This window comes from Danio aesculapii, chromosome 22 (genome assembly GCF_903798145.1).
Source record: "Danio aesculapii chromosome 22, fDanAes4.1, whole genome shotgun sequence".
NCBI classification, from domain to species: domain Eukaryota; kingdom Metazoa; phylum Chordata; class Actinopteri; order Cypriniformes; family Danionidae; genus Danio; species Danio aesculapii.
Window position 1 is genome coordinate 17,087,149 of NC_079456.1, and position 12,979 is coordinate 17,100,127.

The 12,979-nt window shown below is 35.0% G+C and overlaps 1 protein-coding gene across 1 annotated transcript; it reads left to right on the forward strand.

Annotated features, from left to right (window-relative positions):
• The first annotated feature begins 4,139 nt into the window (after positions 1-4,139).
• On the forward strand, positions 4,140-10,681 carry pdzk1ip1 (PDZK1 interacting protein 1). The gene is made up of 4 exons (XM_056447935.1): positions 4,140-4,519; positions 4,637-4,751; positions 6,186-6,266; positions 8,165-10,681. The coding sequence occupies exons 1-4, from the start codon at positions 4,453-4,455 to the stop codon at positions 8,235-8,237; spliced, it is 336 nt and encodes a 111-aa protein (XP_056303910.1). The 5' UTR covers positions 4,140-4,452; the 3' UTR covers positions 8,238-10,681.
• Positions 10,682-12,979: the final 2,298 nt, after the last annotated feature.

The window sequence follows — 12,979 nt, forward strand, 5'->3', positions numbered from 1 at the left end:
CACAACAAAAAGACATGCTTAACCGACCGATAAAGCCCTTCATTACCCTGAGATAACTAGACAAGAGTATTCAATTAAGACGCCCCTCCTTCAGGGACGAGTGAACGTCCCGAAGGTCTGGTTCTCAGAGGCTGGATGGGATGATGGAAAGAGTCTCCATCGGGGACTCTCATGACTATCTTACCAAACCATCAGCAGAAGCGGCTCTCTTGGGACTCTCTGTGAGGTGTTAACGCTTTAACAGAGCATTTTACTAGTTATAAAGAGCTGCTAATTTCCTCTGGGCTGTGGGACGCTCATGTGTCCCAGGAGTCCAGAGGGGCGGATCATGGTCTTCGTCCAAAATACGCCTCTTTTGGGGAGGTTAATCAATTGCTCTGTCTCTTTTCACCTCGCTCATGTGCACTTGAGGATTAAAGGGATACTTCACCCAAAAATAACTCATTTGTTTGCACTGAAGTGGTTTGAAAACATTGAGATTTTCACAGGTGATTTTGGAGAATGTTGGAAACTGGGAGCCACTGACATCCATAGCTGACAATAAACACTATGGAGGTTGATGGTTACTGGTTTGCAACATTCTTCAAATGATTTTCTTTTGTGTTCAACAAAAGAATTAAACTAAAATAGGTTTGAAACAAGTTGTAGAGGAGTATATACTGTAAAAAATGTTGGGTTCCACACAATCGATTTGTGTTCAGACAACATGAAGAAATTAAGTTAACATTACTTTTTATAAATTTAAGTGGATTGAACAAAACAATTAAGTTGTTCCCAAAAAACCTAATGAATTGTGTTGTTTTAGCTCATTTTACAGAAGTAGTTTGAACAAAAAGCTATTTTATTTTACTGTACACTGTAAAAAATGCTGGGTTCCATACAATTCCTTCATGTTGTCCCAACGCAAATGGATTAAGTTAACTTAATGGTTTGTACAATTTTAAGTGGATTGAACATAAAACATTTAAGTCGTTCCCCAAAAACGCTCAAGAATTATGTTGTTTCAGCTCATTTTAAATAAGTAGTTTGAACAAACAGCAATATTTTTGATTGTATTTGACATTTTTTTTGTTTTATGTTATCATTTTTTTTATAAGTATTGCTTTAATAAGAGTAAAGACAGTGTGAAATGGACTCAAGTCTCAATATACAAGTTACTTATCTACTTGTTGTGGAAGGCTGGTTAAGAGCGCTGTGTAATTGTTAACCTTTCATAGAATATTTAGGCTCTGGCTCCAACTTGTGTAAAAACACATTATTATTTTTTGTTTTGTTTAAAAACATTTTAGACTTGTTCATGCTTGAATTCAGGGTCATCCACTTATGATCGGATTAATAAAAGTGCATCTTAAAGTCTGTGTGAAATAAAAATGTACAATGTTTATTTTGCTAGTACACATTTTTTAACTGAAGAAACACTTGAACTAACATTTTTTAGTTAATTTTTAGTCAAAGTCTGACTACTTGCTTCAGTTTAAAGAACATTAACATACTGAAATAAAGTTTTTAGTAACTTTCGGTTCACACAGACTGTAATACAAGCTCTAAATTTACATTTAGTCACTGCTTTTGTCTAAAATAACTCACAATTGATTAGGCATTCAGTAATTCATCAAGAAGAGGCAATGCACACAAGGAGTGCTAATTATACAAAGGAACTGTTAGTGTTTAGAGAACTAAATGCTGGATTAAGGAGTGGGAGTTTTTTTAAGAGAAAGAGAGAAGACTGTTTCTGCAGGTGGTTTGTAAAGCCCACTCACCTGTGCTGGACAACTGAAAACACATCTTCAATATCAGGTGTAAACAGGAAGCTGTTGAAAGCGGACAAGCACAAAACATTGTAGACAGCATTAATCTGTATTTGTAATAGTCCACTTATAATTAGCTAGAACAAAACATGTAAATCGCAGGTGCAAAAGTGGATTAATATTAGTACCCGTGAATTAATTTTTTAGTTTAGCAGCAATATTACAACAATGGTTCATTTTAATTTAAACACTTATATAATTTTTTTTTTTAAGTGTGCTATGCTAAGAGATTTTTACATTCTCACATGTCATTTCATGGGTATATTTTTTTCTATTTAATATTTGGCAAATTGGTGGGTAATTCATATATATTTGTAATTATTTGTGTACAAAGTGCATAATTAAGTCATGTTAAGTAAAGATCCCACCATAATGTTTACAATTTGTGTGAGCAGTATGAAAATACACAAAGAAGTTCATAACAATTAGCCTCTAATTTGCTAAAATGTGAAATAGTTACAAACTGCCACTGTGCAACTGATGGAGCAGCAAAAATTCAATTCACCTTTATTTGTATGGCGCTTTTACAATGTAGATTGTGTCAAAGCAGCTTCACATAAAAAAAGCAGCTTCACATAAAATAAACGATTTTGCATTTATAATTTGTAAACACAAAAAATTCAGAAAAGCGGTGTACCAACACATTTATAACACATTAGGAGATCAAAACATAGCTCATATCTTGCGAGTTCGTACAGATGCATTTAATGATTTCTAAATTACGGAGAAAAGCAGCACAAACACTGGACACAAATAAATCTTTAGTAACTTTTTTTGCAAATAGTTTTTTTTGCTAAAACAGCGTTTGACTCATATAAAGCTCCAAGAAAAACTGTAAATACGACTTTGTTCATCTATGTCTCCTACGCCAGATCAGGGTGAGGTTTACTATGTGCAATCTTATGCTTCATTGATTAATAACAGAAATTTATTTACCTTTAGTTTAAGTGACAATTCACACTATTAACTATTGGCTTATTACATGCCTATTATCAAGATATGAATTGTTTGTTTATAAAATATGACCTTGTTCTAATGATCACTAATCAAAATACACAATTCACTGCCTGACTATGAATAAGCAGTTAATTAGTCTTAGTTAAGTTTGTTAAATAGCGTGGATTGTACCATAAATAAAGTGTAACCCAAATTTTCATTATTTTCTGAACTAATCCTTTAACGGCCACTAATTAATCGCCTTTGTGATAAATCAGTCAAACCTCACACATACCTTTGGAATTTTCTTGACTCCAATATGCATATTAAAATAGATGATACATTGTGCACAGTGCAATGGCTTTGTAACAGAGAAGGCACTGCAGAAGTCAAACAAAGTGACAAAAAAATGTACACAATGATGAAGGTCAAGGACATTGTTCCTAACTGGGTTGCAGCTGGAAGGGCATCCACTGTGTAAGAAACATATGCTGGATAAGTTGGCGGTTCATTTCGCTGTGGTGACCTCTGATGAATAAAGGGACTAAGCCGAAGGAAAATAAATGATAAATGAATGTTTAAGGAATCTGGTTATTTTGTTTTAACATAATCAAGAAATAGCCTTTAGAACAGGGATGTCCAAACTCGGTCCTGAGGTGTGTCCTGCTGAGTTTAGCCCCAACTTGCTTTAACACACCTGCCAGAAAGTTTCTAGTATGTCTAGAAGGAGCTTGATTAGCTAGTTCAGGAGTGTTTAAGGGTTGGAGCTAAACTCTCTAGGACACTGGCCTTCAAGGACCGAGTTTGGACACCCCTGCTTTAGAACATTCCTTTAAATTTTATGGGAATCAAACCCATTACCTTGGTGTTGATAATGGTTCTTCTCACGCTGCAAGAACCCCTGTATACGTCGCAGTCAGAGATGTCTATTTGATGTTTGAGTTCACATCTGGAAAACTAGAGTGTTTAATCAATAACAACAACAACAAAAACAAAAAACCTTCTAAAGACGTTTATAAGATCGGTGAACACAACAGATTTCCAGGCCAAACACTCTTTAAATAGCAGATTTACCGGTTTGGGTCTTGTCTGCGATGGACCTAGCCTACATAATATAGACCTAAAAAGGAATATTTACCTTAGAAATGCGGTTATTAGCCGACAAGCGTTTAGGCTACTATGAATTAATTACAACGACTGCTAAATCATTGAGAATTATTGCGGTCAAAAGTGGCGAAAGTTGTCCTTAGCTAAACTGTAACTTTCACAGAATCAATGCGGTACAGTTCGGTTCAATGTGTCAAACTTCCTGGGGATGATCTATTACTAATTGAAAACCAGGGAATGCTAACCAGACAAACAGTTATCACGGAAATCTAAACGTCTTCACCTTTCGTACGGCGGGATTAAACGTTCCCTCACTGGATTAACAGCTCCATCGTCGCTTTAGGAGCCTGACAGCATGACTTTATATGCAGTTCATATCTAAAAATCACAATTAGATTAAACCTACTTTAGATGCAATCTGCTCATCTCTGTTATTCATACGGGATGGTTCATATCATGAAGCGGGTAAATGATTGACTCGACCTGTTTGGACCACTGGGTGATGTCTTTTTTCATCCAGTGACGTTTCCTGGTGAAAGAACACTTGGATACAGGTTTTCAGATTCGAGCACTGATTTTCGCATTTAAAGAGGAATCAAACATGGGAAAACCAGTCACTGCGTTTCACTGGTTTCTCCTCACATTGGGACTTGTTGCGGCTCAAGCAGGTACTGTAGCCTTTTTTTTTTAGGAGGGATGTCTAGAAAGTTAGTTAAAAGCATCCCATAGGGCTACAAATCATCAAAAGCGTCAGAATTCATTAGTTTTTATGGTGTTTCTTTTAGAGACTGCAGGGAGAGCTTTGCCCAACTGGCTGACGGGAATCATCGCGGTCGCCGTGTTCCTCTTTCTCGTCTTCATCTCCTTCCTTGTAAACAAAGCCTGGTGTAACAATCCAAGGTAATATCTTTTTAAGGCCCTACTAAAGCAATCATTTACTCACCCTCAAATTTGAAGCATGTTTAATAAAAACGTATCCATTTATATGATACACTTGTTTATTTATTAGATAATATTTTTTCATTTTTTCATTTGAATTCATACCTGCTTGAAAAAAAAATACTAGAGTTTTTAAACTATACTACAGTAAAGCACTTGATATTGTGGTAATTGCATGGCTAATAGTAAACAGATGTCCCACTGTAGTTTTCTACAAATATATTATACTACAATATGCCACAGTTTACTGCAGTGAATACTACAGTATATTATAGTATTTATTACAGTTGATCAGTTCACTGTTGTTAATACTACAGTATGCTGGAGCATTCATTAATGTTGTAAATGTACACATTAATAGGCTATTACGGTTTACTATATACATATATCAAAAACACTACAGGATGAACTATCAATTACCACAGTATTTTTTCACGTGGGTAGCTACTATAGCTTTTGGTAACACTTTAGTAATTCTCACTATTAACTAAGTTCTTATAACTATGCCTATTCCTTAGTTCTAGTCCAATTCCTTATCTATTAGTACGTTTTACATATTCATTCAATGCTACAACATTTCATTAGGGACAAGTAACTATGGTTGCTATTGCATTCTATTGAGATCTGTCATTAAGAAATCAACTATTTAGTGTTGATATTAGTATGTTTTCCTGTCTACTACACAGTACAGTTATTCAATAAGTAGCTCACAAGAACTTTTAGATACTAGTGCATTAGATAGAAGTTAATCATTAGATACTTGTACTTACTAGATAATCATACCTATTAAATATATACTATTTTATGTTTATTATTATATACTAGTATTTATTCCTCAGATACTTTAATGTTAGATAATATGACGTTGTTCATAAATACCAATACTTCTAATAGGACCTTTTTCATTAAACATAAATGCTGTTTTTATTAAACACCTGTTTCGTTTGTAATGAAAAATAGTTTTCATACTAGCTGCAACTGCTTTTGTTTTTACTTGTTTTTAATGTTATGACTAGTCAGAACAGTCACGAATAAATTACAAGTAGAATAAAACATCCTAAATAAGTAATCATATCGATTGAATAAGTACTAGTGAGTAAATGCAAGTGTAACAGAAGCTACTAGAGTATTGACTGAAGTTATCTGTATTATATAGAAAGTTCTAATGGAAACTTTAATGATTCCTCTTGGTCTCTTCTGCCAGTTTTTGTATTCTATTAAAACCAATGAACCCTCTATATCTACAAACTCACACATGTACTGCATTTTATGTTTAATGTTAGATTTTTTTATTGCTTTTTGTTTATATATCTTTTAAGATTGTTAACACAAATCCCCTATTTTTCCAAATATATTTGTAGTAACACTATTTTAATCCATCTTTGTTGACTAAAGCCAACCAGAAGCAGTCGTACAGAATGCATACGCCATGACTAATGGATCATCAATCTATGAAACCAGTCTTGACGCAGTCAGGTAAATAAAACCTCTATTATACAACCGTTATAAAGCTCAGATTGATCCAATACTTTAAATAGACACAATTTCACTGATTGAGTTCATGGAAAATTGCAATGTAAAATGTGATTAGTTACTTTTGTTTAAAAATGTGAGTAAATCCATTGCCTTAAAAGTGACAAGTTGACTTTGCTTTAAAAAGTGAGTAAACCGTTGCAGCTTGGACCTGTTAAATTGACAAAATTTTTTATAAATTATGCAAATAGATCATTTACCTAATAATTGTACTTAAACAGATTTACTCACTTCTTTAAAGTAAAGTGAACTAAGGCTTTAAAAGCAAAGGGGTTTACTCTTTTGTTTAAATGTAACGTCAACTAGTTCCTTTAAAAGCGATTGGTTTACTCTTTAAAGTAAAGTCAACCAATCGGTTCAAAAGCAACAGGTTTACCAACTTTAAGTAGTCAACTAATAGCTTTAAAAGCAACGAGTTTACTCTCTTTTTAAAGTCAATTAATCGGTTCAAAAGCAACATGTTTACTCACTAACAAAATAACATCAACTAACCTCTTTAAAAGTTTACTTATTTTTAAAAAGTCAACTGATAACTTCAAAAGCAATGGGTTAACTCATTTTGTAAAGTCAACTATTCGCTCTAAAAGCAAGGAGTCTACTAATTTTAAAAAAGTAAAATTCAACTAATCACTTCAAAAGCATTTAAAAAAAGTAAAAGCACACTTTAGAATAAAAGTACATTAGATAATGTTCATGCATTTACTAACAATAAGTATGAAGCATTTATTAGTCACAGTTCAACATTAATGCATTATTAAAATCCAAAATTGTGCTTGTTAACATTAGTTAATGCACCGTGAGTTAACATAAGCTAACGTTATTTAACTTAAATAACATTAACATTAACAAGCAAATACTTACCGTAATAAATGTATTACTAATAGTTACTTCATGTTAGTAAATACATTAGTCCACATTAACTAATGTACAAATATTTGAAAGTGTTACCAATAAAGTCAAATAATCGCTTTAAAAGCAATTGGTTGGCTTACAAAAAAGTCAAATAATTGTTTTAAAAGCAACAAGTTCACTTCAGTAAAGTCAAATAATTTCTTTAAAAGCAATAAGTTTGCTCACACAAAAAAGTCAACTAATCGCTTTAATAGCAACAAGTTTACTCATTTCAGTAAAGTCAACCAATCGCTTTAAAGCAATGGGTTTACTTACAAAAAAAGTGATAATAAAAAAGGTAAGTCAAATAATCGCTTTAAAAGCAACAGACTCAACGCAAAGTCAATGAATGGATTTACTCACTTTTTAAAGTAAAATCACTGAATCACTTTAAAAGTAAGCAGTTTACTCACTTTTAAAATAAAAAACGTAGTCAACCACTTTTTAAAAAGAATTGTAAACCAATTACTTTTAAATGGATTAATTGACTTTACTTAAAATGAGTAAAAGCAATAGGTTAACTCATTTTTTTAAGTCAATTAATCGCTTTAAAAGTAACGGGTTTGCCCTCCTATTTTTTTAAGCAAGGTCAAGTAAACCGGTTATAACTTGGAACCGTTAAATTGACAATTTTTTTACAATTATGAACATAGTAGATTTACGTAATAATTTAAAGGCAACAGATTTCCCCCTTTTTTGTTAAAGTCAACTAACCACTTTAAAAGCAACAGGCTTACTCACTTCTTTAAAAAGTCAACTAATCACTTTCCACAGTGTTTAATAGGACTTAAATCCTATTTGATCTGAGGAAAGATGTTAAATGCAATACAATGTTTTGAAGCTAAACACTCATTTCCAAAGTATTTCAAGCTTAAAATATTAATGTTAACGATTATAGTGAACATATGTTGGTCTTACTATTAAAGATGGTGTTTACATTTGTTTTTCAGGAGCGGTGACGGTCCTAACGCGTATGAGAACGTAATCGTTCACCAAATGGAGGAAAAAGTCACCGCAATGTAATTTCAAGGAAATGTGAGGGTCAGCACAATGCTAACCTTAATTCCATTGTAACAGGTTATAATTTTAATAGCCGACACAGCTTTTCTTTTGTACCAAAGGTGATTTTTTTAGGTTTGCTAATCGACTAAACACTAACTTATTAATTCTAGAGGGCGTCAGTTTTTGCAGCAGTTTCAATCATGAAAATATCAGAAAACATCTCTTTGGTAATAAATCAATATACCCTACCATTCTTTTTTTTCTTTGAAAAAGACTAACAGTGAGATCAAAATTAGCCAAAAAAAAAACTAAACAAAACCAAAAAAACGATAGGTTTCATTTCATAGTAAATCAATTTACAATTAACTATTAGAGACCCATTTATGAGAGAAATGGTTCTCTAATTTAGATCTCCAAAAGGTGCATGAACTGTTAACAATTTCCTGTAGAATCTACAGTAACTTACTGTAAATCATTCGTTCATTTTCTTTTCGGCTTCGTCCCTTTATTAAAAAAAAAAAGTTTTTTTATTAAAAACAAAACAAAACAGTGGAATAAACCGCCAACTTATCCAGCATATGTTTTACGCAGCGGATGCCCTTCCAGCTGCAACCCATCACTGGGAAACACCAATACACCCCCCCATTTACACACATACACTACGGAAAATTTAGCTTACCCAATTCACCTGTACCACATGTCTAGAGACTTGTGGAGGGAAACCGGAGCTCTCGAGGCGTTCCCAGGCCAGCCGAGAGACATAGTCCCTCTAGCGTGTCCAGGGTCTTCCCCGAGGCCTCCTCCCGGTAGGACATGCCTCGAAGACCTCCCTGGGTAGGCATCCAGGAGGCATTCGAAACAGATGCCCGAGCCACCTCCACTGACTCTGATGTGGAGGAGCAGCGGCTCTACTCCGAATTCCTCCCGGGTGACAGAGCTCCTCACTCTATCTGTATGGGTGCGCCCTGCCACCCTGCGAAGGAAACTCATTTTGGCCGCTTGTATCCAAGATCTTATCCTTTCGAACATGACCCAAAGCTCATGACCATAGGTGAGAGTGGGAATGTAGATTGACCGATAAATCGCACCAATCTGTCTGTCAATCTCACGTTCCATCCTTCCCTCACTCGTGAACAAAAACCCAAGATACTTGAACTCCTTCACCTGGGGTAAGGACTTTCCTCCAACCTGGAGTTGGCAAACCACCTTTTTCCGGTGGAGCACCATGGCCTTGGACTTAGAGGTGCTGATTCTCATCCCAGCCATGTCACACTCGGCAGCAAACTGCCCAAGTGCATGCTAAAGATCCAGGTTTGATGAAGCCAACAGAACAACATCATCTGCTTATAACAGAGATGAGATCCTGTGGTCCCCGAACCAGACCCCCTCCAGCCCAAGGCTGTGCTTTGAATTCTGTCCATTCAAATGAACAGAATTGGTGACAAGGGGCAGCCCAGCCGGAGTCCAACATACATCGGAAACAAGTTTGACTTGTTGCCAGCAATGCGAACCAAACTCCTACTCTTTTCATACAGGGATGAGACAGCCCTTAACAGAGCACCTCTGACGCCATACTCCCAGAGCACCTACCACAAAATGCCATGAGGGACACGGTCGAATGCCTTCTCCAAGTCCACAAAACACATGTGGACTGGTTGGGAATACTCCCATGAAACCTCGAGCACCCTGGTGAGGGTATAGAGCAGGTCGAGTGTACCACGACCTGGACGAAAACCACATTGTTCCTCCTCGATCCCAGGTTCAACCATCGGCCGGATCCTCCTCTCCAGTACCCTGACATAGACTTTCCCAGGGAGGCTGAGTAGTGTGATCCCCCTATAGTTGGAGCACACCTTCCGGTCCTCCTTCTTAAAAATGGGTACCACCACCCCAGTTGTCCAGTCCAGAGCTACTGTCCCCAACCTCCATGCGATACTGTAGAGACGTGTCAGCCAAGACAGCCATACAACATCCAGAGACCTAAGATACACAGGGTGAATCTCATCCATCCCTGCTGCTTTACCACTGTGGAGCTTGCAAACTACCTCAGTGACCTCAGTGTGGGTGATGGGCGAGTCCACCCCTGCATCCCCAGTATCTGCTTCCTTAATGAAAGACTTTCAGTGAGGTTAAGGAGATCCTCAAAGTATTTCTTCCACCGCCCGACAACATCCTCAGTCGAGGTCAACAGCTCCCCCACCGTTTTCACAATGCAGCTTTAAAATACAGTAACATACTGTATACCTGCCCTACAGTAAAGTACAGTAAAAAAAAAAAAAACAATAACATCATTAACAGTGTATATTTGATCAATAACTGCACTTTTATTCATGTCAAAACATTATTTTAGTCTTGATGAAGAAAACAAATGCTAATTAGCTGCTCAATAAATATTTCTGGATGCGATCAAATACTCAAACAAAATATTTTTGCTGTTTGTTCAAACTACTAATGTAAATTGAGCCGAATCAACAATTCTGGAGTTTTTTTTTTAAACAACTTATTTGTTTTATGTTCAATCCACTCAAATTTGTAAAAATTATTAATTTCTGTTGGGACAACATGAAGGACTTGTGTGGAAGCCAGCATTTTTACAGTGAAGATGACATACATTTTGATAGATTGTTATACGTAATATATATCTTTAATGACATTTTAATAATAATTGAATTGATAATGAATTAAATGATTACATAATAAAATAAAACGAATGAAGAAATTGGTAGTGCAAATGTGTTTTGTGCACTAAAATAAATAAATAAAAATCCTTCACAAACATTAGAATTATACAGAATGCAAAAGACACTTAAAATGAAAATAACTTTATTTTTCTGACACTTTAGATAAATTCTACCCATCCAAAATGAAGCCACAGAGCATAATGACCACTTGTTTGTGTAGTAAATGTTAATAAATCTACTTTGTAAATGCAGCTAAATGGTTTCTTTGGACTGTAAAAACATTACACTGACAGAAAAATGTCTGATATAAAGGGGTTACTAACTTCGGTTCACTGCTGTAGAGTCATCCGAGCGCGAATTGAAGAATGGATGTGATTCAAGCCGCTTTTTTATTTGTGGTTCACAGCCTAAACGCAAAGATCTAGCGGAAAATAGCAGACTGCATTTCTTTCAAGAGAAAGGGGGAAGACAGGCATAGGAGATACAGGCAATCTTTTTAAAGGGACGTAGCGCTGGACAGCTTTTGAACACACTGTCCACAGGGCACAAAAATTCAAGAGGCATCATATGAGGATGTGCTTACGAAATCCTAGATGGTCTGGATGAGGTTTTCCACGCCTGACAGTCACTCAATAGCCTGCTACACTTCCTGTAGGACAGACTGACACAGGATTTCCTCATATTGTAACACAGACACACACACGGTGTTAAACTAGGACGTGCGAGACATCTTCATGAAGCCAAAACAGATGCAAAAACACCCTAAAAAAGGAAATAAATTACATATTTACAGGGAAATGACAATTGTGTGAAAATTAATTACAAAAATGATAAAAAGCGATGTTATGCATAATGTTTTTGTGATTTTTGAATCTCGATGCAAAATATTAGGGTGGGATAGTTTGTGTAAAAATTACAATTATGATTCTTTATGCTGTTCCAAACCTTTATAGCTTAATTTGTTCAGTGGAAGGCAAATAAAAACATTTAGAAGAATGTTAATGCTGCTCTTTTCCAAAAAAGGACAAAAATACATCTTGTGTGTTATATTTGAAGAAGTTAAAATAAATTATGTCAAAAATGTCTTGCATTATAGCTTTGCATGAAGAATTTTAAATTTCAGGGAACATTTTCCATTCACTTACAATTTTCTTGATATTTTTCTGTTTTTTTTGTTGTCATTTTTCGAATCTAAATAAACTCCCCATCGACATCTTGAATTGAAATACGTGTGTGATTGTGTTGATTCAGCTTTCAGTCATTACAAATTGTATGTAAAATATTAGAAATAATTTAAGTCCACTTTTCACAAAATAAATGGTTTTTCTTGAGAAGAAAAGAGCAGCTTGAACACCATGCTAATTTTCTCACTTTAAACTACTTACAAAAACAACCTATATTATTTGCGGTATTATTTTAACAGATTTTAACAAGAACTGAAACATGGAACAAGAACTGGTGAAAGGACAAGAACAGCCTGAATATTTAGCTAACTATATATTCTTAACTCTTAACACTGAAGATTAAAAAACTCCTCGAGCTCTCAGATGACCAATGAAGACTTCAAATGTAGCCCACAAGTAACAACTTTCATCATTTTTGAAGCTCAAAAACCGCATAAATTTGCATTTAATAGAAAAGAGCAGCATGAACAGTTAACTAAATATCTCATTTTAAGCCCTACAGAAGATTTTAAGTGACAATGACGTACATTATTAGCTTTTTATAAAGTATTGCATTAAAAAGAATTTGAATCACGTCGGAAGACAACATTTGTGATCCCTTCACGATTATTTGGTCATTTCAGAACCTCAAAATCTCTCAGTTTGCTTTTAATGTATGAAATAGTGCAGCGTGAACATTCTGCTAGACATCTTAATTTCAGCTCCACACTAGAAAAAAAAAAGACAGGTTTGGAACAACATAAGGGTATTTTTTTTCTGTAAACACCAATCTGTTTCTTCAATATTTAATAACATAAATCAGAAATGATCCTAATAACCGCTAAACTAAACATTTCGGCATACTCTGACCTGCCCGTTCCAAGGCACATCTTTCAGTCCCTTTTTAACACCCATCCAT